Source organism: Zalophus californianus, chromosome 6, assembly GCF_009762305.2.
Source record: "Zalophus californianus isolate mZalCal1 chromosome 6, mZalCal1.pri.v2, whole genome shotgun sequence".
In the NCBI taxonomy this organism is placed as follows: domain Eukaryota; kingdom Metazoa; phylum Chordata; class Mammalia; order Carnivora; family Otariidae; genus Zalophus; species Zalophus californianus.
Genome location: NC_045600.1, coordinates 5,665,206 through 5,690,111, shown reverse-complemented (window position 1 = coordinate 5,690,111; position 24,906 = coordinate 5,665,206). Strand labels below are relative to the sequence as shown.

The 24,906-nt window shown below is 52.4% G+C and overlaps 1 protein-coding gene across 4 annotated transcripts in view; it reads right to left on the bottom strand.

Moving 5' to 3' along the window:
- BCL11B (BAF chromatin remodeling complex subunit BCL11B) overlaps positions 1-24,641 on the bottom strand; it is a 95,282-nt gene extending 70,641 nt beyond the window's left edge. For 2 of the 4 annotated variants that reach the window (XM_027572472.2, XM_027572474.2), the window contains exons 1-2: positions 24,421-24,641; positions 10,605-10,973 (exon numbers count right to left, since the gene is read on the bottom strand). In XM_027572472.2, coding sequence (XP_027428273.1) covers positions 10,605-10,973; positions 24,421-24,478 — 427 coding nt within the window. In that variant the 5' untranslated portion in view covers positions 24,479-24,641. The remainder of the gene's footprint in view (positions 1-10,604; positions 10,974-24,420) is intronic. The other 2 variants (XM_027572473.2, XM_027572475.2) reach the window with 1 other exon arrangement.
- Positions 24,642-24,906: the final 265 nt, after the last annotated feature.

Here is a 24,906-nt window from a genome sequence, read left to right as displayed (position 1 = left end):
GCCCCCCTCGGACCCGGGCCGAGAGGGGGAGGGGAGCTGTCACGGGAGGAAGAAAGAAGCGCGCCTCTTCGGCGAGGCCAGACGCGGGCAGGGTCAGCTGCGCCTCCGCCCGCCCCTCACCGCCCCGCCCGGGCAGCTGGCCCATTAAGTCCCCGAATTATGCATGGGCCTGGAGCCCCCTCGGCCCTCCCGCCCCAGGAAGACACAATCAACGTGCGCGGCAGGCCTGGGCCGGGAGAGCAGGAGAGACGAGGCGGATGGTCGCCTAGCCGCGCGCCCCGGGGCGCAGGCTGGAGAGGCCGCGGGCAAGTCGGCGAGGCCGGCTGCCTGGAAGGGACCAGGCGCGCCCAAAGGCCGGGAAACGGCGCCTGGGAACCTCCGGCGGGACCGTAGCCGGCGGGGTGGTGGGTGGGCACCGACCGCAGAGGAGGCCCCCGGTGCAATCACGGAGTTGCCTGAGTGTCCGCCTGTTTCCGTGCGGGGTCCGGGAGGTGCGGGCCGCCTCGCGCCCCGACCTGAGCTCTGCACCACACGCCCTGGAAAAGGCCACTGTGCGCCTGGGCTTGGTAGTGAGGGGAGACTTATGGACCCCAACCTTGAAGCCCCCGGGGGCGGAGCCTGAAGTCCCCGGCGGGCGTGGCAGGAGGAGTTCTGCCCCTGCCCCCTCCCACGTGGGAGGGGATGATGTGCTGGGGGTGGCACCGTCGCGGGGGAGGGGAGGAGGCCGGGAAGGGGGAGGGTCGCTGGAGATCCCGGAAGGGGGCAAGATGAGTCTTGCAAGTTGCAACCGTCGGGGCACACGGGAAATTGCATTAGTGGTGAGGCAGGTGGCGCCTGGTTTCATGGGAGCGGGAGAAGTACAGTCGCAGAGTTGGGAGGATTTTGAAGTCCGTCTCCCCACCCCTCCCCCATAGTCTTAGAATGCGCCTGAGACCCGAGACCCTGGGCCCTTGGCAGGCCCCCGGGTCTCGCATCCCCACAAAACGCCATTTTCGGTGTCCGGGACCCCGTGCTCCCGGCAGCAAGGCCCCGACCCCAGAGTGTGGAACTTGGTTGCCGTCTTGGGCCCCGTTTGTTTCGGGAAATGAGTTCCCTCTCTCTTTTCCTTCCCCTCCAAAGCAAAGGCCAGGTCAGGAAAATTACATACTACTTTTTCCCAGCGAATAAAGGCGCCTCCTTTGCAGGGAAAGTTTTACAAGCCAATGATGTCAATGATGCAAGGAGAAGACCACACTGTTTAGGTTTCTTAACTGGCTGGCTTTGAACTCTTGGTGGGAGGGGGAAAGAATCCACTCTGGCTCCTTTGGAGAACTTAGTTTTGTGGGGTCTACCAACCTCAAACCTTTTAGCCAGTTGCTGGGGTGGGAAGGGGTCATCAAAGGTTTGTCCCGTTTCTCCTTAAGGGAAACAAAGAACCCTAGATGGTTGCTAGACACAGAGCCCGAGACAGGCATTCCGTGGCCCCCAGCCTCAAGGGAGGACCCCCAGAACTCATATGGGGGACTACACTCCCCAGATGCCATGCTCTGCCCTGAAAAGTCTCTAAAACAAAGTCAGTGCTTTCTCCACTACTTTCAAGGATTCCTTTGGTACCTGAAGTCAGGAAAGCAGAACTGTGCATCCTGGACACTGCCACATTGGACAGATGTCCTCACTGGAGCTTCATCACAGTGCAGGCACTGGGGTAGGCTCTGTTCGTGGGGGTTCATCTTGGGTGGGCACTGACCCACGCACCTGTGCACCTTTGAGTCTGGATTCATCTGCTTGCATCTAAGGCAGTGTCCACACTTGCAGCCTTAAGGCAAGGGAAGCTGTGCGGGTACTCAGCCCCCTGGAGTCAACAGCCCTGATCAAATAATTGCCCTGGTCTGGAGAACCAGCTGGCTGTCCTGGGCTGGGGGGGTTCACCCTGCCCTTGGCAGTGCATCTGAATAGCTAGCTGCCTTCTCCTCTCCACACCAGGAATGGGGGGGGCGGGGCGTTCTGAGTTCTCACCTCCAACAAAAGGCCATTTTGTTAATATTCTTCCACCCAAAAGAGCCTGGGGTCCCAGTTTTCATGCTGGTGGTGGCAGTAGGCACCCATCTCTCATCAAGTGATCACACCTCTCCCCACCAGATCTCCCCCTCACACACTCAGCCCCCCTCCCTCAGCACAGACTCCTCCTTCCTGAGCCACCCCCTCCTCCCACCCCCACCTCCAGATCAAAACCAGCAGACCAGCAGGAGGACTCTAAGGAAACCCACTGAAAAACAAAATAAAAATGAAACCAGAAGCCTTGCCTTCTAGAAAGACCTCCTGGTCCCTGGGTCCAGCTCGGGGGGCCTCTAAGTCCTGATCACACCCTGCCAGCTGGAGCTCCTCCCTGGACTTAATGTGGGCAAGGCTAACACCCCTACCCCCTTAGGTCACTGGTCACGGCCTAGCAGTGCCTGGGTCAGAGTGGGTTCCGATTTCACGGGGCCTGAGGTTCATACAATTCGGGAGGTCCTCTTATCAAAAAAATAAATCCCAAACCACATCTACAACATGAGGGACAGTGCCTGGAAGAGGCACAGGAGGGGCCCTGAGCCTAAACTCCGCACCACATCCTTCCAGGGGAATGTTCACGGCTTGAAGCAGAAAGAGACCCTGTTTATCCTTTAGTATGATAGTTTTCATTTCAGCCACCAATTTCTTCAAAGAAAATTTATTTCCTAAACCCAAGAAGTGACAAACGAGGGAAGCTGGTGGGGCTGCTGGGTGGGAGGGGGATTTGGGTAGGAAGCTGGAGCTTACCCCCCACCCCCCGCCAGGTTCTTGCAGCTGTTGGAAACCACTGGTAGCCCCTTCTCCTATTTCAGCTCAGGAAGCTCGGGCCCAAAGCGGGGGGAGGGTCTGCTCAAGGTCACACAGCCTGTCAGCCACAGGGCCTAGCCACCACCCCAGGGCTTTGGCCAGAGTCCACCATGCCTGCCCCTCCCCACCCTGCATTCAGTAGGCCCAGCTGCCCCCACCACCTGACCCAACTGGGTAGCAGTCAGCTCCTAACAAGACAACTCCGCACAGACAGCAGTCAACACGAGATCCACAGATGTGTGTAGGACAGGTGGAGGTCCACCGTCCTGCTTCCTTCAGCTCACACTAGTCCCCAGGTTCCCATCCTGGAGCTTCACCCTCAGAGAAGAAATCACTCGTGGCCCGGCCAGGAGCAGAAGGCGCCTGTGCCAGCCACAGTTAAATAATCGAATGATCCCCTGGGCCTGGACTCCCTGTGAAGGTCACAGGCTGGAAATCAGGAGCCTGGTGTCTAGGCACAACTGTGCAGCCAACTCACAGGGTAAGTATGTGAGGCTCTTAACCTCTCTATGACTCGGTTTCCTCATCTCTGAAATGAAAGTAATAACTGATTTACCACCTTTTCAGGGGGTGGAGATGGTAGATGGGAGTGTAGGATGAAATTAGGATGAAATACGACCACGCGCAACACTGCCTCACCACAGGAAAGAGCATGACTGCCGGAGTTCACAGCCCGGGCCCCTACTTACCAGCTGTGTGACCCTGGGCAAGTGACTTAACGTCTCTGGGCTTCAGTTTCCTCTTTGGTAATGTGAGCTTGATACCAGCACCTACCACCTCATGGAGGTATTAGGATTAAATCAGTGAATAGGTGCAAAGCCCTTCAAACAGTGACTGGTACAGAGTTAGTCCTAATAAGTATGTGTTCAGTTAAAAACCCAAATATGAAAACTCAATCTTTTTTGTTTCTTCAGTGAAAAGATAAACCCGAGGGTGCAGGGGTGACTGGCAGACTGCCCTATTTATATAGTTTACTGACACAGAGCCCCCTCCTAACAGATTCTAGAGCTAGTGGTTATGCATTAGTCAGGCATGAAAATGAACACACACACAAAAAAGGCAGGCTGTCAAGTGCCTAATAAAAAATTTAAGCCGACTGCTAACTATTTACTGTCAAACTTAAAACCTAATAATAATGATAACAGAGGCTCGGGGGTTGGTTAGGTCCCCCACCTGGGAGCCCCATGCCCTTCCCTCACCCTCTTCCCTAACTTCCCATCCTTTCTGAATTGCTTCTGGAAGCATGGAACCACCTCTATGAATCACAGCTAACGAGGGCCCCAAACCTAAAGGAAACCTAGCAAGGAAAAAAAAAAATTACCCTGTAGCTGATTAGTATTTTTTGTCTTCTTTTTAATTCATAAAACTTTCAATTAAAATTCGGTGCTACAGTCGCATTGGCTGGCTGCTGACACTCCGCAACGGTTTGTGCAGTTTACGCTGTACCCCAGTCTCTGCTCTCCCTGGGAGGCCGGAAGGGCAGGGACTGCTCACCCCTGCTTATGGCTCAGGACTCTGCCCGGGGAAACGGATCGCCTCAAGTCACGGAACCGGGCAGCCTGGTGTGGCAAAAGGGGCACCTGACTCAAGATAACTGGGGTCTGGACTCAGCCCCGCCAGTAACCAGTTACATATGCTCAGGTAAGCATGGGAGGAGATCCTTAGCAAGGAGATCCTTCCGGCTTAGGCCAGGAGACCAGAATCTCCGCATGGATCCCTCCCGTGGTTCTCTGTTATTAATAACAGCTAAAGATCCACAGGAACCTAATACAGGAATGCGCTGCCTAAATCAAACTTTGTAACCAGCCTGAAAGATAAGGAAGATTATCTCCATTCTACAGGAAACGGGGCCTTGGAGAGGTAAACAACTGGCTGAAGGTTATACAACAGGTCATTGGCAAACCCAAAATCCCAGCCCAGATCCATTCATCTGAATTCACATCTTATTGCTCTCTTACCCACCACCCACCTCTCCAGAACCTTCATGAGAAAGCACAGGCAACCATATGAGGAAGGCTACCCACAGACTATGGGTCAAGGCCTCTGAGGGCCTGAGGGCTCCAGGCTGTATCTGCAGAGTCATACCTAGGAAGGCTTCAAAGATCACCTTGGACAGGGTCTGGAGCTGTGCCTGCCCCACCGGCTGGGCCAGCCAGGCAGAGTCAGACTACCCCTCCCTAAAGGCCTCCATTCCCCGTGCCATCCGACGAAGCCAGGCAGACCCGAGTCTGACTCCACTTTGCTGTGTGATCTTGGGCAAGTCCCTTAACCTCTCTGAGCCTTAGCTCAAAGTGGGGTTAGAAAATATCTATTCCAAAGTGGGATTAGAGGTATCTGTTTCAAGGCTGGTATCTATTTCAAGATGAGATAAACCAAGAAAAGCACCTAAGCACAAATGTGCTTACTAGGTAGGCCCCCTCCTCCCCACCACCTGCCAGCCCTGCCCCGGCTTTGGGGCCAGCCTTACAACGCCCAGCCCCAGGACCACGTCTCTCAGACAGAACACTCCACTATTCCTTGGTGCAGACAGAACTAATAATTAGCTGTCACGATTTAATAATACAAAAAGATAATCCATGCTACAACACACATGGATTTAACTAATCTTAATTTGGAGGCAAAATAACAACTCTAAATATATCAAACACGAGTTTTTAAAGACAACCTTCAAGTGGGGTTTATCTCCAGTTTCCAGCACAAGCAAGTTATTTAGTTTCTTCCACTGACCAAGCTAATATTCTCTTTTTCACGTTTATTTTATTTATTTTTTAAAGTCTGAAATGCCCATTTGCCGAGCAGCATGTAAATCCTCCAGCTGATCAGAAGCCCTTTTCTCCAGCACCATTTGCCTAGCGATGGGTCACTGGGACCCCAAACCAAGCCCCCGTCTGTGCTCTGCCTGCTATGCTAACCCCCTGCCTCCAGGCACACCCCGGACCCTTCCTCGGTTCCAGATGAAGACGTACAGAGCGGGTGGGGCCATCGCAGCAGGGAACTGCCTGCCACTTCCAGCCCAGGGGGATCTGCCACCTCCTGTCACCCGCTGCCTGTTTCCTGCATTTCTCCAGAAATCTGACATTTGGGGTTTGGGGGGGGAGGACAAAAAGGCAAAAAGGCAAACCTTTGACTGACAGCTGGTGGCTCATTCCTCCAGTTATAGCTTCATCTGGTTATGGAAGGGGTGATAACACGCGAAAACGAATTACCTGTGATCAAGAACCTTCCCTCCAGTGGCTATAAAGTGGGGATTCTAAGGAGGAATCAGTGGAAATGCTGAGAGAGATACCCGAGGGAAATTTTCAAGATTCTGACTGAGAAGCCAACACCTCGTGCTGCCAAGCAGGGTCCACACCCTCTTAAAAGCTATTCAAGAAGCTTCCACTTCTCAGGCATCTGGCTGCAGCCGGACCGAGCTAGGTGGGTACTCTCTGGCTCTCGTCGCTGTTCATTCTTGCCATAGGACCGACAAGTGGGGACAGACGAGGAAACTGAGGCCCAGAAAAGTGAAGTGGCTGGCCTGGGCGGGCCCTGGAATTGCACCCCTCCCCACTGACACCAAAGCCCATGCTCCTTTGATCCCCCTAGGCTCCTCCCCAGAGGGACCCACCATCAGAGCGGCCACCAAAGACAGTAACAACGTGACCAAACGTGGCTGGGGGGAGGGGGACACACAACAGTGGTTCTGACGTTGTTTCTGATGGTGGAGTTCCCCGAAGCCAATGGAAGTTTCTCCCCCAGATCCCGGAAGACCTACATTGGCTACACTACCAGCAGGAAGTGGAGCTGGGGAAACAGCACCGGTAAGGGAGGAAGGCGCTCATCCCTGCAGCAGGCACGCCGTGCACCAGGCAGTCACGCAGCACTTAAATACCACAGTTACTGTTAGATGCGCTCCCCGTACGGGGCTACTGCCGCTCAGGAGGTCAGGTCACATGGCCCAAGGCTGGCAGGAGGCAGGGCAGGGCTCAGACGTGCGCTGGGTCCATTCCCACGTGGCAGCACGCGGCCTCCCTGGCACGGGCCTCGAATCCCAAACACCCCCAGCCCCCTTCTCCCCAGCCCTCCTTAAGACACCCATTCCGCATAATGCTCCGAGACTCCTGCTCTTTGCAAACCCTGGAACCCATCTCCCCCAGCTCTGCCAGAAGTGGGAGAATGCAGTGGGAAGGGGGCTTAGGAAAGGTAAAGAACTCCTATATAGGCAGACCTGAGCCCCCACCTCGGCTCAACTCCACCCCTCTGTCCCCAGATGGGCCTCAGACACAGGCTCCATGGCCCTGCTCTGCCCACAGCACACAGCCAAGGTGCAGGGCCCCGGGCCACAACCGCACACATCAAGGGCAGGGCAGCTACTGCTCACACCTGGGCCATGTCCCCCCAGGGGGACAGAGCAGCAGCCCAGATGGCCGTCCTCCCACCATGCCCCCCCCAACCCTGAGGGGTTCTGTCACCTTGCAGCCAGGGGGATGCTCAGAGCAGGGGAAGAGCAGTAGGTGCTTGTTTATTAAATGAACAAACGAATGAATGAACGAATGCCCTCCACGATACAAAGCTCCAGAAAGTTCCTCCTTCTACTCTCCTACTTCTCTATCATTAAAAAAAAAAAAAATAAGAATAACAAAGGAAAGAAAAAAAATGATTAACTACTCCTTCTATGCCCATCTCCAGACCCCAGTGTCCCAAGGAAAGGGCCGATCCAGGGTCCAGCCCTGGTCCAATGACTGACAGAATTCCAATTCCGATGTCACCCTGCGGGCGCCCTTGGAAGATGGAAGGGACCCCACCTATTCCACAGGCCAGCCCTGCCCATCCATCTCTGCAGCCCAGTCTCTAGAAGCACTGGGCAGCGAGGAGGGCTGGGACCCGTCTGGACAAGGCTCAGATCGTTGGTTCCCCAAAAGGCATGAGCCACATGGTCACCGCAGGCACCTCCCTTGGGACAGCCAAACCAGAGGCCAAGCCCCAAGAGTTAACAGCCACCTGCTCCCCAGTAACCGGCCCTGGGGACAACAGTGGGGCTCGGACAGGCTGGAGCATCCCTCCCCACCTCAGGTGGGGAGCAGGAACAGGAGAGGCCTGGGCGAGGCCAGCGGTGCCAGGGGCCTGGGCAGCAGCTGTGCGGATTTCCGGAAGCCCGGGTGGAGAAGCGCCTGTGATTCCTGGCCCCCCTCTTAAAATATAAAGACTCAATTATCTTTGAGCAGCTTGCTTTACACATGAATTGACACATTTATTTTACAATAAATAACTGAAAGTTATCTGTGTTTCCTTTACTGTTAATCTACACAGAGAAATAATAAACAGGGCTTGTCTACAAAACTGCAAGTACTGCAGTCCTCAGAATTCAATTAAGCTAAAATAATTAATGCTCCCACCATATTAAATTACTTTATACATTTGAGCCACTGAAGTTTTATTCTTTAATCTTTCCTTTTTTATTAAATAAAAAAAAAGAAGGAAAGAAAGAAAAGTTGGTGCCAAGGCAGGGAGGGGAGAAGCGGAAGGAGGGCCAGCAAGAAGGCACAACGTGCCGCTAGAACGGGATGGTCGTCTTCAGCTGACACAGCATGGAGACCGTTTTGTGCCTTTGATTAAAATAACATTTTAAATGCTTTGAACAAACATATCTCTTTAGACTTCTAAGGGATTATTTTACATATTTCTTCGAGAATGAAGAAATGCATTTGTCCTATTGCTGAACAGAAAAGGCCAAGAATATCTTCCGTCACACATAACATAAAAATACTGTAGGCTGCTGCAGTATTACAACCCGAGAAAAAGGGGCGCGGGGGGGTGTGGGGGGGTGAGGACAAAGCCGCCTTGAAGATTAACTTTGCCTTTTATGAAATCACATCTAGTCGCTTTCTTAAACAAACCTACCCACAATGATCGGCAGCCTCTCGCTGGGAAATACCTTCATCGTGAAATGAGGATTCGGATGGTTTTTGGTGAAAGCAGAATGCCTTTCCATGGAAATATAAGTAGGGACCAGAGTCTCGTGGGCAAGGTCTGTGGTCACTGACGCCGGGTGTTTATTCTACTGGAGGAAAACTGTTCCTCCAGTGTCAAAGCAAAGAAAGGCATGGGGACCCCAACACCACCAACAAAAGGGACCCGGCACCTTTCTGGACGGGAGGCTCCAGCCCTAACGAAGGCAGCGTCACTCACATCTGCAGGGAACTCTGAGAAGCCGGGGTTTACATGACCATGGCCCTGAACATGCTGGGCATTTTTCTCAAAGCCCTTGGCAACTTGAGAGCGTATGAGATGTCACTCTAGCTCAGCAGCCAGAAGGCAAGGCCCACAGGCCAGTATGACTTGACGGGGTCTCCCCAGCACCTAGCATGTGCCAGCAGGAGTCTGCATCCCACCACAGTCTCTTCCCAAGAGAGACCTCATTAATTCCATTTGACAGATGGGCAAATTGAGGCCCGGAAGTCTCAGAGTTGCCGAGTGGCTTTGCTGCGTTACCCTGACTGCTTTCTGGGTGATGGGGCTCTCTGGATGGATCTCACTCGTGGGAGCAGGTGCCTTGGGCTACACCAGGCTCGCCCCCTCCAAGGAGGAGCACCCAGAGCCTCAGTCCCTCCAGCACCTCCACTAGCTTCCACGCCCAAAACACAGCCGGCACCTACTTGCAGATTGCAGAACCAGAGGGGACCCCTGAGAGGAAATTCCCACCCGCCAAGCACTTACGGAGCCCCTGCGCACTCAGTCCTCACACCAGGCCTGCCAGTATTCTCACTCGCTGTTGACACATAAGGAAACTGAGGCCTGGACTCGTGAAGCAGCTTGTCCAGAGCCAACCAGCAGGATGTGACCCCTCACCTGCACGCACACGGGTGCCATCTTGCTGCAGGACTGGCTGCCGCTTACTGCAGGAACACAGGCCACCCCGGCCCTCTGTCTTGGCCGAGCCTCCCAGGCTCAGAAGTAGGACCAGAAGCAAACACTGTGGCTTGCACAGAGCTCGGGCTCCCTGGAGGAGGCTCTGGCATTCCGTGACCACGGCCCGGCGGGACATGGTGCCACCTCCCTGTGGCCAGAGGACACAACCCAACACCTGTTCTTCAGGTGGTAAAAGTCACCTGTCCAGGCGGTCAGCTGAAAGGGGCGCAGTGCTCCAGCAAGTTCCCGCAAGCCCTTCTCCAGACCTGCCAGAAGGATCGGGCAACAGCAGAAGGGGCCTCTGAGACCAGGGCACCTCTTTTTACAGATGGGAAATGGAGGCCAGAGAGAGGAGGAGGAAGAAATGAGTGCTCCCATTCCTAAGTGCCTACCGGGCCCTGCCTACAGGCCACGTCTCATTAGACCTCACCACAACCCTATGGAGATCGGTCTCACTAGCTCCATTTCACAGATGGAAAAACGGACTTGTCCATGTTGTGAAGAACAGATTCCAACCCAAGACAGTCTGGCTGCACAGCCAGAGACTAAGCCAAGAACACCAGCAAACCGAGGGCCACCCTAGCCTTCCAAATTTCTGTTCTGTACTCCCGGCCGCCTATGGATTAGGCCCCACAACAGAGTCTCATTGCCAAAAGCAAAGCAACCATCGGCCAGCTGTGCCTCTCTGAGCCCCAGGCCTGTCTCCTCCTGAGGGTCACCCAGACAGTGGCCCCTCGGAAAGGGCGAGCCCTGGCTGGTGGTCCTAGCCCGGTAGCCCCTGGGCCCTCCCAGCACCGACACCCAGCACAAAGAGGGGACAGGCGGGTGGCTTCAGGAGGTGGCTTCAGGGCGACCTGGCCAGTGGCAACATTCCATACCTGCAATGTTCTCCTGCTTGGGGCAGATGCCTTTCGTGGGCGAGAGCAGGTGGTCATCTTCATCGGGGGTGACCTGGATCCCGATCTCCACCGGCTCGGACACTTTCCTGAGCTCGGAGCGCGAGGAGGGCGGCGGGCTGCCCTTGTCCAGGCCTTTGTCATAGCAAGCACCCAGGCTGCCGCCACACTGTTTCTTCTTGTGCTCTATAAAAACCAGGATGTCCCCCAGGGGGAAGTTCATCTGACACTGTCCACAGGTGAGCAGGTCAGGGTCGGGGCCACCCACCATCAGCCCCAGGCTGCTGGGCTCCTCTATCTCCAGACCCTCGTCTTCTTCGAGGATGGCGGCCTCCACATGGTCAGCCTCTGCTGGAGAGAGAGAGGAGAAGGGGGCAGAGAAGACAGAGATGGGCTTAGGCAATCACGGGCACCCAGCGGCCATTCCAACCCTTCCCCACCAAGAGGAGGCCCCTCCGCTGCAGGATACTAGAGGTCACCAAGTCCCCACATGACTCCCGGAGGCCACAGATGGGCAAACTGAGGCTCCGGGAGCAACGTCGCAGCCCATGGAGGTGGTTGCTTAACTGATGCTAAACTTACTGCTCTGTCCTTTATTTGCTGGTGATTCCCACCCCCCAACATAGCATGTAAACACATCCACGTGTACATAACACCCGTCCTGCCTTCACAAGAGGCTCAGTGTCACGGGCCCCCGTACTTCAAGCTCGACACGTGTCTCTCCCACTTTACATCATCTGAGAACCACCTGGGGAGCCCCGAACCCCCTGTGCCCAGGCGGCACCCCAGACCAATTACAGCCAGATCCAAACCTCAGATTGTCTTTTTGTTTTTAAGACTCCCCAGGTGATTCCAGTGGGCAGCCAAGGCTGAGAACCGTGCGCCAGAGCCGGTTCACCCTGCTTGGGCTCGATCGGCCGCCCCCTCCCTTCCACAGTTCATTCATGTCCTCCCCATTCATGGGAGCCCTGCTTGCATTCCTCTACCTCAGACCTGGCTGCACACCAGACAAGAAAGTAGAGCCCCAGACGGGCGTCAGGCAGCCAGGCCTTAGGAGAGAAAGAAAGAAGCCCACATGCCCGGAAAGCAACAAGTGAGTGTCGGTTCAAAAAGAAATACTGAAGAAAAAAAAAAAAAAACCCAACAACAACAATGCAGGGGAAGGGACGCTGTTAGTCTGCTCCCTGAAAGAGGGAGCCACTCTCCTGTCAGACACCCTGCTCCTGGTCAGACCGCCATCACTTTGTAGATTTCCCAGCACTCATCAGCTTCCCAATGTCCTTTCTGTTTGTTGGTTTTATTTTTCACTCCCAGAAAAAGACAAGGAAAAAAAAAAAGAAACTCTTCAGACTCCAAAAGCATTTCTTGGCAGACAACAAACCACACTTTCAGTGGGCTGTACGTTTTCATATTTCTTTAGCAGCCGATATACTTCCTTTTTTTTTTTTATTTTGGAGGGGACAGGGGACCCAAATATTTTGAAGCCAGTAAATGCCCCCAACAGCAGCAACCCCCAGGGGAAAACGGGAAGACTCGGCCGCCGAAAACGTCATAAATAAGGGGAGTGGACAATTAGGTTGCACATCTCCTCGGGCTCTGAGCAAACTTGGGTTGGAATTTTTCAAGAGCAAACAATGTGGTCGTAGGGCCGGCACGAGGGTTGGGGTGCTGGGAAAAGTCAAGGGTCTGACAAGCGAGGAGGCAGGTAAATTTTAAGTTGTACGGTATTTAGTGAGATATAATGAAAACCACAGAGGAACGGAGAGAAGGGATGGATGGGAGGGAAAACACATTCCGGGGCAGTGAAGTTACCAACGGGCCAGAGCCAAAGAACAGATAATTTAAGGAAAAAAACTCTGTGGCATCTTCTATCTTACATATGAATCCCTGTCCTGTATTTTCTGAACACAGCTTCTTCAGGGCCCGTGGGAATCCGTGCGTGATGCTGAATCTAGGATGGATATTGTAGAACAGGTGACACGTGTGAGCCACATGTGAGCAGGTCAAGGGCGGCTGGGGAGGAGGTTAGCATTTGAGGTCCTGCTTGTGGCTAGAGACAAGCAGACAGAGTCCTCCGTGAATTACACTTGGACATTCATGAGATCCGTGTCAGGACAAAAACACCCCGAAGATGAGGAAATCCTAAACCTGTTGTCTCCATACCTCTAACACACACACACACACACACACCAAAAAAAAAAAAAAAAAAAAAAAAACCCAAAAACCTATAAGGTAAGAGAAATGGTTTTCACCAAGCCAGCCCCAGGAACCATTAATTACACTTTAAAAAAGAAATTGGGACTTTATTTTCAAAGAAGGTGGAAGACAATGCTACATAATTAATTTACCAATTTATTTTATGAAAAGATGCTTTGGTATGGTTGAAATGTAATCACAACCCTCATGCTGAACAGTGGTTGTAGGGGGGACCGGATTCCTGTGAACTGTTTGTCAGAATGGAAAAGGTAATTATTCGGTGCTTCTTTTCCTTTTAATGATCTAACATTGAGCAATACTGTTTATATTGAAAAGCTTGCACCTTTAATTACCAATTACATATACATAATTTCAGAGCCAAAGGAGAGGGCTGTGAAAACAGTTCTTTAGAAATATAAGGATGTATTGTGCGCCATTTCTAGAGAAGGAACTCTTAATAAATGGGAGGAGGATGTCAAAATATTGTTTTGTTAAAAAAAAAAAAAGGAGAGAGGCACAAAGGAAATGAGCTGAAAAGCAAAAAAAAAAGACAAAATGAAACAGAGAATTCAGAAGGAGCAGGGGCAAGCTCGGTGGTGAGAAGGGCGGCGGTACCTGGTCCTGTCTCAACTGCCACTCGCCCACAGGCCAGGCGCTCCGCTGTGTCACCAAGACGGCCACACTTCCAAGCGTGACCGTCCTCGCTGAAGCACGGGGAGGTGTTTCCTGCCGCTTAATAATTTAATCTTTCTTGTCCTTGTTTTGTTTTGCTTCTCATTAACTTTTTCAGCCCTGCCTGTCCACTCTCCGGGGAGGAGTTCTAGGAAGCACGCAGACCTCCTCTCTGTTAGGAGGCTGTAAACTACGTAATTTCAATTCATCCTTCTCATTCAAGAGAAACACAGACTAGTTTAAAAATTAGCAAAGGTCACGTAAGCCTGTTCGCAGGCATTCCTGCCTCTCTGCCTTCCATCTTTCGCTGAGGACTTGGTACCAGCACTTTTTTTTTTCTTCTCTCCGTTTTTTTTGTTTTTTTTTTTTTTTTTTTCTTGGTAACATCTGGTATTCTTTCCTTTATTTGGCTCTCTCGGCCTTTTCACTTTCCTCCTGCAGCAGGCCCTGTGAGCCCCCGTCACTGAGTTGGAAAGTATCCGAAACCGTTCACTGTGCTGCAGTGGGGATTCCTGCCTCGGCCCCCTGGCAGCCAAGCCCCCCTAGGGGGCCAGGCCCTGCCCCAGGCCCACAGACAGCTCTGAACCCCACCTCCTGGACCCAGGACCCAGGACCTAGCTCGCTGCCTCCAAGGGAGTCCAGGGGCAAAAGAAACAAACAAACAAATCTTCCCTCCCACTGTCAGCGTTGAAAGTAAAACTCAAGATGACAGCGGGTGTTCACCCTACTCCAAGAATGGGGTTTCCTCTCTCCCCTCCCCCGGCGGGGGGGGGGGGGCGCGTGGGGCTCTGGGCTTCATCTAGTGAGTGAGATACTTCACTCAAGAAGGTGTGAACGTCACCCCCAAAGTTCAGGCAGCAGAGGCAGCATGAACCCCTCAACTGTCAAGTTTTGGGTCACAGCGGGTGGACCGAGACAGCTTGCTGAGCCTGGAGGCTCATACTCAGGGCCTTCGGAGACACCCCCAAAGACGGGCTGTGGTTTCATTTCCGCTGGCAGGCGGATACTGAGCTGGGTGTGTGGGGTGCGTGTGTGCGTGTGTGCGTGTGTGCGCGGCCCTTCTTAGAACTGTATCGATAATGGAAGAAATAAAAGGAGAAAGAGCCACCTGGCCCAGCTCAGAGAAAGGCAGAGTGGGCTGAGTCTGGTGCTCTCAGTACCCTCCTTCCCTGTCCTTATGGGCATGCGCGGCCCCACGGCCCCGCACGGCTCGGAGAACCAGGCCTCCGCGAGGAAGAGCCGGAGCGGCCCAAACTGCCACCCAGACATAAGAAAGCACCAGGAAAGAGAAAAGACACATAATAAAAACAGCTTTTTGAGTTCCCAGACCCAACGAACCAGCCCCTCAGGCTGTCTTGTCCGGCAAACTCAAGCCTTAAATAAAGAAGGCAAAGATGAGGTCTTTCCCCTGAGATGATTTCTGCTTTCGTGAAAAGCTCCCCGAGTGTCAGGCGGCCCTGGAAAATATTGCTGCTCTCGCTATTATGAGCCGAATAAAGTACAGGGATTGCTAAAATGTTTGACTCGTTAAGAGGAAAAATGAATGGGTGCAGCAAGCAACTTGCTCAAATGTACAGTATCACGTTGGGGTGGGTTCTGAAATATGAAATCCTAAACCTTATGAACAAATATATATTCTCTCTCTCTCTCTCTCTCTCTCTCTCACACACACACACACACACACATGCGCGCGCAGAGTTAATTTTCTTTTACAACAAAACCGCATTTTATTTACAAGGCTACGCCTCCTCCCAGCTGATAAACGCATTTAGAAGCAATGAAATCAGGGTTCACAAATAATAATGGATATTTGTTGTTAAGTAGATGGGGAAGCACTTGATCCAAGACAAACTCCCCCAAGCCTGAGCTTGGCTGGGAAGGAATTTGGGGTGGAAGACAGAAATGGAAAGACATCATTAATACCGTCCCAGCCAAGCAGCCAACAGGCCCCCCGGCAGCTGCAAAGGCTTAGCATGGCCTTACCTGGCCAGTGATTTCCCCCACACGCAGGGCTCCAAGGGCCCCACCCGCCCTGGTCCATCTGTAACAACTGGCCCTGCACCTGCCCTTTGGCGAATTCCAGCCAAGGGGCCGACCGCCTCCTGTCCCCATAGCACAGTGCGTGTGCATTGCTGCACCCACGGCACACAGGCCCATGTCCCCCTTACCCTGCACTGATTCAAATCCAAATCTCTAACGGCTAAGCCACAGTCCAGGAGAAACATAGGAAGAATTATTGTTTCAGTGCGTGGGTAGGAGAAGGATACGGGGGGAGGGGTGCCAGGCTCTTAAAATCGTGTGCCACCAACGTCACAGCCGCCATCCTGATGCGTACGCATGTTTACAAGAAATGCTCAGCATCCCTCCGCCAGAGCTCTGCATCCGACTGGAGACTTTACACCTGCTTCCTACGAAGACGGAGCCTTTGCCAGCAAGCCCATGCTCACCAATAATCTGCGAAGGGATCTTTTCATTCTCCTCCCCACGAACATTCCGGGAGGGGCTGAGACTCCAGGCGACACTGAACCACCACCAACACGCACACTCGACGGAGCACACCACTTTTCTGAGCTGCCATCAATTTTTAATTTATTGGATCCAAGAGAAAATAACAACCATGGGGAGGGGAAGGGGGAAACGGGTGGATGGGAGAGAGAAGGAATCAATTCTTGGTGGAGAAAATAATCTATGACTAGATGACGCTTAAAGGCACGACAAGAGGTTTTATGAAGTTCTCCGAACATTGGGAATAATGAAGTGCCCAGCAGAGGCGGAGGAGATAAGAGCAGCCCGTCAGCCCAGCGAGGCATGCATTAGGAGGAATGTCCTCACAGGGCCAGGAGGGGTTAGAACACATCTGAGGGTGGGAGACACTGTCCGGGCCCCAGTCCCGTTTGGCCACAGAATTCCTGCAGCCAGCAAGGCCTAGGACCACCACTGGCCCTGGGAGGACACAGCCTGGCGTGTGGAAGCAAGCCATGTCATACAGATGAACTCCCTCCCCTGACCACCTGCCCTCTCAGGAGGACGGCAGAGCAGTGCAGCCGGGCCAGGTGTCTCAGAGCTGCTGGCCCAGGCCCCGCACCTCCCTGACACCCTCCAAAGGCCTCCTCCCTACCACCCTCAGAACGGCTGGAAGGAAGGGTGCACACCAGAGCCACCACCCCACGAGGCCCTGTCTGCTCCATGCCAAGCACAGCACAAGCCTCAAGTGAAATTGTCAAGATTTCTGGCGCCCGGGTGGAAGGCAGGGAGAAGACTGTGGGCACATGACCTTGTCAGCAACCGATGGAAATGACCTGGGGTCTGGCTGAGGGGGTCTGCAGGGGAAGGCCTGAGCCTGGCCGGCATTCCAGGAAGGCGGGGATTCCTGATCCCTGGGAGGTGGTGTGGGGTGCAGGAAGAACCTCAGTCGCATAGCCTAGTGGCAGACTCTGGAAGGGAAAGTCTGACAGTGGGAGAAAGACCCCATATATACATGTTGCCCTACACACCCCAGCCTGGTTTCAGGATACTTTGGCATATTAAAAGTAGCTCCTTGAAAAATACTTACTCGAGCCATGGACTGTCCAACCCTCCCTTCCCCACACTGCATCCACTTCTCTAGAATTCCAAAAACTGAGCTCAAGGGGCCTGTTCTCACCCATTCAAAAGCAGAAAAAAAGGCCAAATGAATAAGGAAAACGGCGTTCAGGTGCATTCACAGATCCTGTCCATTACTAAGAGGTTACTAATAAAAAGCCAAGTCCACAAAACCAAAGAATAGAGTGACCTATGTTTTGATAAATAAAATAGTTGCTTTAAAAGAAAAAAAAGAAAAGATTTACCACCATAGAAACCCTTCCAAGCACGTTCAGCAGAGTCCACAAAGCTGCAAATGCCTTAAATCTTCAGAGCCACAACAGGGCTCGTAATGACGGGATATAAAAGCACTCTTTGAGGCCAAATGAAGAGATTTGTTTTATTTAATGCTGTGCTTTTTTCAAAGGTGCTAAGTGGAAGAGAAAAAGGATCCTCCATACAGGACACCGGACTGCAAACCTTTCACCGGAGGACATCCTCTGAGGTTGGCAACAAAATAGCAAGGACACAAGCCATTTCAGTATCTCCCGCCCAAGGTAGAAATTTAAACATGACCTCATTAAAAAAAAAAAAAAAAATCCTAGCAGCACGTCCATTTCTGAAGCACACGTTAATCACGATAACATTGGAATTCAACTTTCTTGAGTCATTTTTGCATGTTGTCTTAGTAGAGAACTCATCAGAACATCCGCAAACGTATTTCTATTTCAGTGGAAGGGGGTCATAAAAAAGTTGTGTACAACAGAGGCTTTTTTATTTTTTACTTTGAAGTTACTTAATTTTGTGTGGTCTGGCATTTCATTATAGTTAAAATAGCTCAGGCTGGCTAATTCAACACCCAAGCAGATTATCAGCTCTCTTGGAAATAAAGAATGAATTTCTTGAATTTCAGCAACTGCACAAAAGACTTGCATATGTCAAAATGCCGGACGAAAAGTCCCGGTGAATGTAGCACCATTAATCAAACCTCGATCTGGTGTCACTCTTGCCAGTAAAAACGATGTTGTTCCTCTCTCCCCGCCCCCGCCCCCCCCACTGGCTCCAGCAGAAGATGCTAGAAGTGTGAAGAAGTGTGTCCCTCCACTTTCGTGGGTATCCACATAGCCTACTATTGGCATTTTGTATACACGCCTTGGGGACACTCCTGCTCAAGAGAGGCAGTCAACAAACGGCTTTTCTAGGGGAGGAGGGAGATGGGGGACCAGAACGTGAGCAGGTCTCACGGGCACCTGGCTCCCTGGCAAAGCAGAGACGTATGTGCGAGTGGGGAGCAGGGTGAAGGTGGAGGGGGCAGAACACCGAGGACCCCAGACCCAGTTGTGGGAGTAAATAAAGAAGTGACAAAGCCATACTCAGAGCAGTTCTATGACAGACATTCATTCCCGGTTCTCTTCTGTGCCCTCTCCCCGTTAAAAAAATCTGTCAGTGTGCCTACAGCTACCACCACCTTCAGAGAAGGATGCTCAGGCGGCATCAGTCTCTTGACCGTGTGGTGCTAGGTGCAGTCCCCAGAGAGCATTTATTTCTCCTTGTCCTCCCAGATGTGACCCCCCCCCCCAAACCTGGAGTCCCAAGGCCTTGGAGAGCTTCAGCTAAAGGTAGGCCCTAACCAGACAGCCAGAGGGGTCTCCCTCAAGCCACAGGGGAGGCAGGAGGCAGCCTCCAAAGGTCAAGAACCCCATCTCTACCCTCCCCACATGTACTGTTTTTGTGAAGCATCGTCATATCTGTGGTCTGTGTTTAGTTACAGCTTGTGAGACTCTCCCAAGTTCCAAGGCAAAGGATTGGGGATTTCTAAAGCGAATTTTTTTAACGGTTTTCTACAGGCCAAAGGCCACTGCCCAGCCCAAGGCTGCGAGGTGACTGTGCCACTTCATCTCTTGAGTTGTCAAATGAGCTCGCTGCCGCGATATGCTTAGAACTGGCTCAATTCAAACATTAAATGAAGTAGAGAAATCATCAGATAAATTGCTGGCCCTCTGTACTGGAGAGTGAAGGCTCTTTCTCAGCTGATGACAGCACTAGGCTTTTGTCTGACCTAATTTATTTCTCTTTCAGGTTAGAATAAAGCACTCTTTCCTGTCTCAGGGCAACCTCTCCTGCCCATATATTGAACTCAAGCATAAGACTCGAGGTTAACTGTGCTGTCTGCAGATTTCTTGAACTTGGAGAAGACATTATAGATCCAGAAATCCCATGATCAAAAGCATACATATTCCCCAGCACTAAATTACACGTTTAGGAGAGAAAGAGTCTCATTAAAAGCCATCCATTAAGGGCACTGTTTGGGGTGAAAGGTATTAGCAACGCTGGGTCTAGCAAGCCTATACTCCTTCCAAACAAAGTTTTACACGTTATTTGAGTTGGCATTTGATATCTTTGGGGAATGGTGCTATTTCCCTTAGTACAGTGGGAACATTACCTAATAAATGGAATTGAGAATCCAAGTGTTATAAAACCTGAGCTAAAAGGATTTCCATTCATCAAGATGTTTTAGGAATATGACTCCCAAAAGCAGGGATTCTTGACTGTTCCCTGGGTCTGTGACATGCAACACAGAAACGGACAAAATGATGTATGCTCTTCCCAGACCTCCCTCGTTCCATTGCGAATGCCTTAACAGCCTAATGGGATTTTCAGAAAGTCAAGACCACAGACTCATAGGGGAAAACACACCCATTCAAAACTAACCATTTTAATTGTTGAAAAAGCAGGAAAAGAAGAGAAAAAAAGAAAAATGCCCCCATCTGCCTAGTGAGGGCTTGTAAATCAATGCCAATAGCTTGAAAATAGATTTCTCAAACTTATATTCTCATTTTGTCCTGCTCGAATCTCTGCAGGAAAATCAATATTACAACTTCACACTTAAGACATTTTGCAGCAAGGCAAGCTGCCTCGGCTGCTGATGGAAGCCCGTTCCTGGCCCATTGTAGCGAAGGCGCCAAGCCATGACACGGGCACCGAGCTCCCCCTAGCTGCCAAGTGGCACCAGGCGCGGCTCGGCGTTTCAGGCTTGCCATCAACCAAAAGCCAATTCAACTGAAAGTTTATTTTGGAAAGTATTTTATCACAACAAGCAACAGAGAATGCAAAGCGATCAAGGAAGGAGATGAAAAGGAAAAAGGGAAGGCCTAGTGCAAGACGTGTTCTAAGCTAAAAGACAGCGCCAAGAGCTTGAGACTGATAAGGCGCTAGAAACTGGTGCTCTCTACAGTCGGAAGCTGATATCTGTAAACGAACTGTTCCGCATGCTTCCATCTCACCTGAGACATACCGCTAATTACTGTCAGATGCACCCAAAGCTGGCCTTTCTCTTCAGTCGGTGAGACCCCTGGAGTCCTGCACCGTGGTCAGCAAAGCGCCACACCCAGCCATCTGACCTCAGCCTCCCTCCATGTTCCTAAGGCCGGCTTCACCAAAGTAACTGCATTCACTCTAGCACTTGAGAAATGACTCGGTTTTCTTGTACAAAACATTCTGGAGGCCACACAAAAAATCGCCAAGGCCAAGGCATAGGGAGATAGCAAGCTCCCACCCTCAAAGAAAGAAATATACATATGTACATAATATTCAGGGAGGGAAAGAATACCCTTTAAAAATATTAAGGGTTGTTAAAATACGCTCACGGCTGTTTTTCTCTCAGGTGTGAATTACAAATGAATAAAATCAGCCTGGCATAACACCTTTGATGAACACATTTTTATTCTCCCGTGGAATCAGAGCAGCTGACTTATATCACACTTCTAATGATATGGGGTTCCCTTCTGTGCAGAAGGGAGACAAACTTCACTCTCCCCCCAACTACCCCCCCCAAAAAGAGGGGCCCATGTCTTATGAAATTTATCGGAGGCCCAATCTTGAAATATTGTGGACAACTGGAGATACACTATACCCCAGAGAGTTAAGGTCATTGTGAAACCAGCCGCCTCCAAAACACACAGCTATATAGCAAAACCCAATTTAAAAGGCAACCGTGAAATTAACACAGTTAGCCTAACTTCCGTGTCAAACCTTGGGTCTCTAGTTGTTTTGCAAAATTGTGAATTCGTACAGAAAATTACTGATCTTCCAAGGAAACCTGTTGGTAGGTTGTTGAAAAAAATCACCTTTGCTAGGGTTGTATAATTTACCAGGGACATCTTAGTTTCTTCGGAAAGCCTCAGAGCTCCTTCGTGGACCAGACTTCATCTCCATTTCCCCTACTCTCCCTGTCTGGCACTGCGGGCTCAGCGCCCTTCCCTCTGCCTGGTCAGCCACTGCCCCTCTTCCTCCCTCCTCACCATTGTCACTGTTGTTTTGTGTTTGTTTTTATTAACAGCCCTGTCTGTCCTCCTCCCATTCTAAAAGCCATATCCATCTGGGTCAAACATTTTGAAACAAACCAGAAGCCCAGGTTTTCATCCCCAGCTGTCTCCCACCCTGTTTTATACTTCTCCTCTCTCTGGCCCTGTCTGTACGTTTAACAAGGCTCACTACAGAGCTCTTCTCTAATGTCCCCCACCCCAAGATTGTTTGCTGTTTGTGTGCTCTTCCTGTCTCCCAGACCAGCAGTCATCCTAAGTTACATTGTCTCTAGAGAACCAGGGGCTGCCACCCCACCGAAGCTGCACCACATTTTGGGTAGTTTCTTTCGCATTTAAAATCTAGAACGTGAACCCCGGGGTCAGGGCTGTGATAGCACTCGTTTCTTGCTGGCCAGGGCTCCAGAGCGCCCTAAAGCCACGACTCCTGCACCCCTGTGGAGAGGCCCTTCCGCGGGCCACGCAGCCTCAACTGCATGCAGTTCTTGCCATCCCCCTGCCCGCACTCCTACCTCCCGGGCGACACAGGACAGACAGAGAAGCCAGCTGCTTTTTGATAATAAATAGCCTTGTCTGAAAACTGGTTGGGCCACTCTCCCTGCTTGACCCCCTGCACATGCCCTGGGCTCCATGTGCCCCTGAAAGGCAGGCGAGATTTCCTCTGCCCCTGCCTCCTCCTCTGCCTCCACCTCCTCACCTCTTCTCCTTTGCCTCTCTCTTCTCCCTCCCTCCCTGCTCCAGGGGCAGCGCCTTTTCCCCAGCACCGTTCCGAGCAAGGCTGAGCGACAGAGGGGACAAATGAAGGATGGAAGGATGTTGCACCAGGCATGCCTTGTCCCCCACAACCAGCTGCCACCAGTCCTTCTGGCCAGGGCTTTCTCTTGATGTCCCAGGAATGCCAGAGGGGGAGAGAGCAAAAGCAAAGCAACCCTACCTGCTTCTTCCCCGCCCCCCCCCCCACACACAACTGCAAACACTCCGGGCTCCTTTCCCCGCTTCCAGCTTGGCAATGCAGCCCTGACAACTCCCCCTTCCCCACCCCCCCCAACTTCCCCCTCCTCAAAAACAACCCTGGCAATTATACAGAGACTATGAGGGGCAAACTGCCTCCCAGAGAAACTAACCTCTGCAAATATAGACATTGTAACAACCAGTACACCATCTAAAGGGGGTGGGGGTGTGGAGGGCTAAGGGACGGCTTCGGCTTGGTAAAGGATGAAATGTCAACTGGCCAAAAGGACCTTGATCAAACCAGGCTCAAATCTGGTTGTAAAACATTTTGTTTAAAAGGCAACCAGTGAGTCTTCTTTGATGTTACAACGGCGAAAAATAAAAGAGAAGTTCTCTTCCCTCCCTCCAAAAACGCATCCCTCTCCCTAGGCGAAGCCCACTTTAAAATCTATTCCCTTCCCCAAAAAACAATAATAAATCCACAAATTCTTACTAATGTATCTGCTGCAACAAAGGAGAGGTGGCAGCGGCAATGCTCCGAGCAGATGGCTCCTATGCTGGGTGTTCAGGGGAGGGGAGAGCCCCTTTATATATTTATTTATTTATTTAAATTTTTTAAAATATAACATAAATATTCGGCTCTCGGCCGCCCCACAGCCAGTCCTAGGCTGCGGCTGGGCGCGCAGCCCTCTCCAGCTCCGCGCGGGCTGCCCGGCCCCAGCCCGACGAGGCGCTTGGAGGACTGCAGGAACACAACCTGCCCACGGTCTCGATGGCACCCAGAGGATGTTTTATTACTATTGCAATTAAAAAGAAAAAAAAAAGCAACGGCGACCTAGGCACCGCGAGAGAAAGGACCACGGGGAGATGTTCGCGCGCCGAGAAGCAGCGGCCCCGCGGGCTGCGCCGGGCAGGGAGCGCTGCGAGCCGACCTTCCCGTGCAACTGTGCGGGTACTCGGGGCGAGCTCCCCTGCAAACACCGTACCTGGCCGGCTCGCGCTTGCTTTTTCCCTTTTCTAAATAAACCCAACTCGGGCGCTGGAAGCTGCTGAGTCTCTGCCCCGCTGCCTGACTTTGCCTGCCCGGCCACTTGCTTGAAATCCACACGATTTCAGCCGGTGGATTTCCACTGCGACCTGCCTTGTTTATTTAGAGAAGGAAGATGAAAGATACGGAGATAGAAAGATGGGTAGGAGATTGATAGGTCTCTCTCTTTTTTTTTTCTTTCTTCTTTCTTCTTCTTATTTTTTCCCCCTATTTTACAAGCACATCCCTGTCTTCCTAACCCTAGCTGACAATCCTTCTTTTTCCCCGTGGCGGGGCTTTTTCATCAGCCCCCAACCCCCCACCTTTTTTTTTTTTTTTTTTTTTAGAGTGGGGGATAGAAGACAAGATCATCCCAGGAGACAGACGGAGGTGGGGAAATGGGGGTGGGGGCATGAGCCCAGCAAACAGCCGCGCAGCTGGATTCTTTTGCAAATAGCAGGAGGAGAGGAGAGAAAGGCGGCGGCAGAATCCTAGGACCGGCGTGGTCGGCGCCCTGCCCGGGCGGGTGCAGCGACCGGGGACCCGGAGCCGGCGGCCGCCACTCGCCCCGCGTCTCTCCTAGGCCGGAGCGCACCCCGCTCTCCTCCGCCCGCGCCGTCAGCGCGGACCCACGCGCTCGCCAACTTTTCCCCACTTCCCGGCTCCCCCCTCCCCCTCCACTCCCCCAGCCCCCTCCCCCTCCTCTCCAAACCCCGCCACCAGCGCCGCCGCCGCCACACACGCCGCTCGGAGGGGCGAGCGTCCAGCCGGGCTCCGCGTGCATACACACCTCCTCCAGCCTGCGCGCCCCCTCCCCGGCCCGGAACCCGCTCCGCAGGCCCTCGAACCCGAAGCGCGTCTGAGTGCGCACCGCTCCGACTCCCAGGGCTGCAAAGAAACTTTCCTATGCCCCCCCAGCCCCCCCCCCTCCGCCCCATACTCTGGGCCGCCGCCGCTGCCTCTGCGAGTCCGCGGGCGGCCCCGGCGCTCGGCCCGGCTCTGTGTACCCAGCCCCGGGCACCCGGAGCCCCATCCTCCGGCCCCTGGTGCGCACGCCGCAGACACTTACGGGTGATGAGCTCCCTCTGGGACAAGTGCTGCGGGTTGCCCTGTTTGCGGCGGGACATTGCCCCGGCATCTATTCTGGCATCGCCCGGAGAGCTGCACTGATGGGGGGAGCCGGGGGAGGGGGTCCGAGCCGCCGCCGCTGCCGCTGCCTCCGCCGCCGCGCCTCCTCGCCTCCTCTTCTGCCTGGGTTGGTGTTTTGTTTTTTTTTACCCCCTTCCTCTCTTGCCCTCTCTTCCTCCTCTTCTTCTTCTGTATTTTGCTCTTTCTTCTATGCTGTTTTTTGCTTTGTTTGCAAAAAGAAAAAGAGAAGGAAAAAAAGGAAAGAAAAATCTCTCGATCTAAAATAGGAGAAAGAGGCAAAAAAAAAATCTGCTGTTGCTTGCCGCGGACTGGCTGGTTTCTTTAAAAATATATTCTTTTGAAGGAAAAAAATTCGCTTACACTTCTTCAAACTGCTTGGCCTCCTGGACTTCCAAATGTCTTCTTG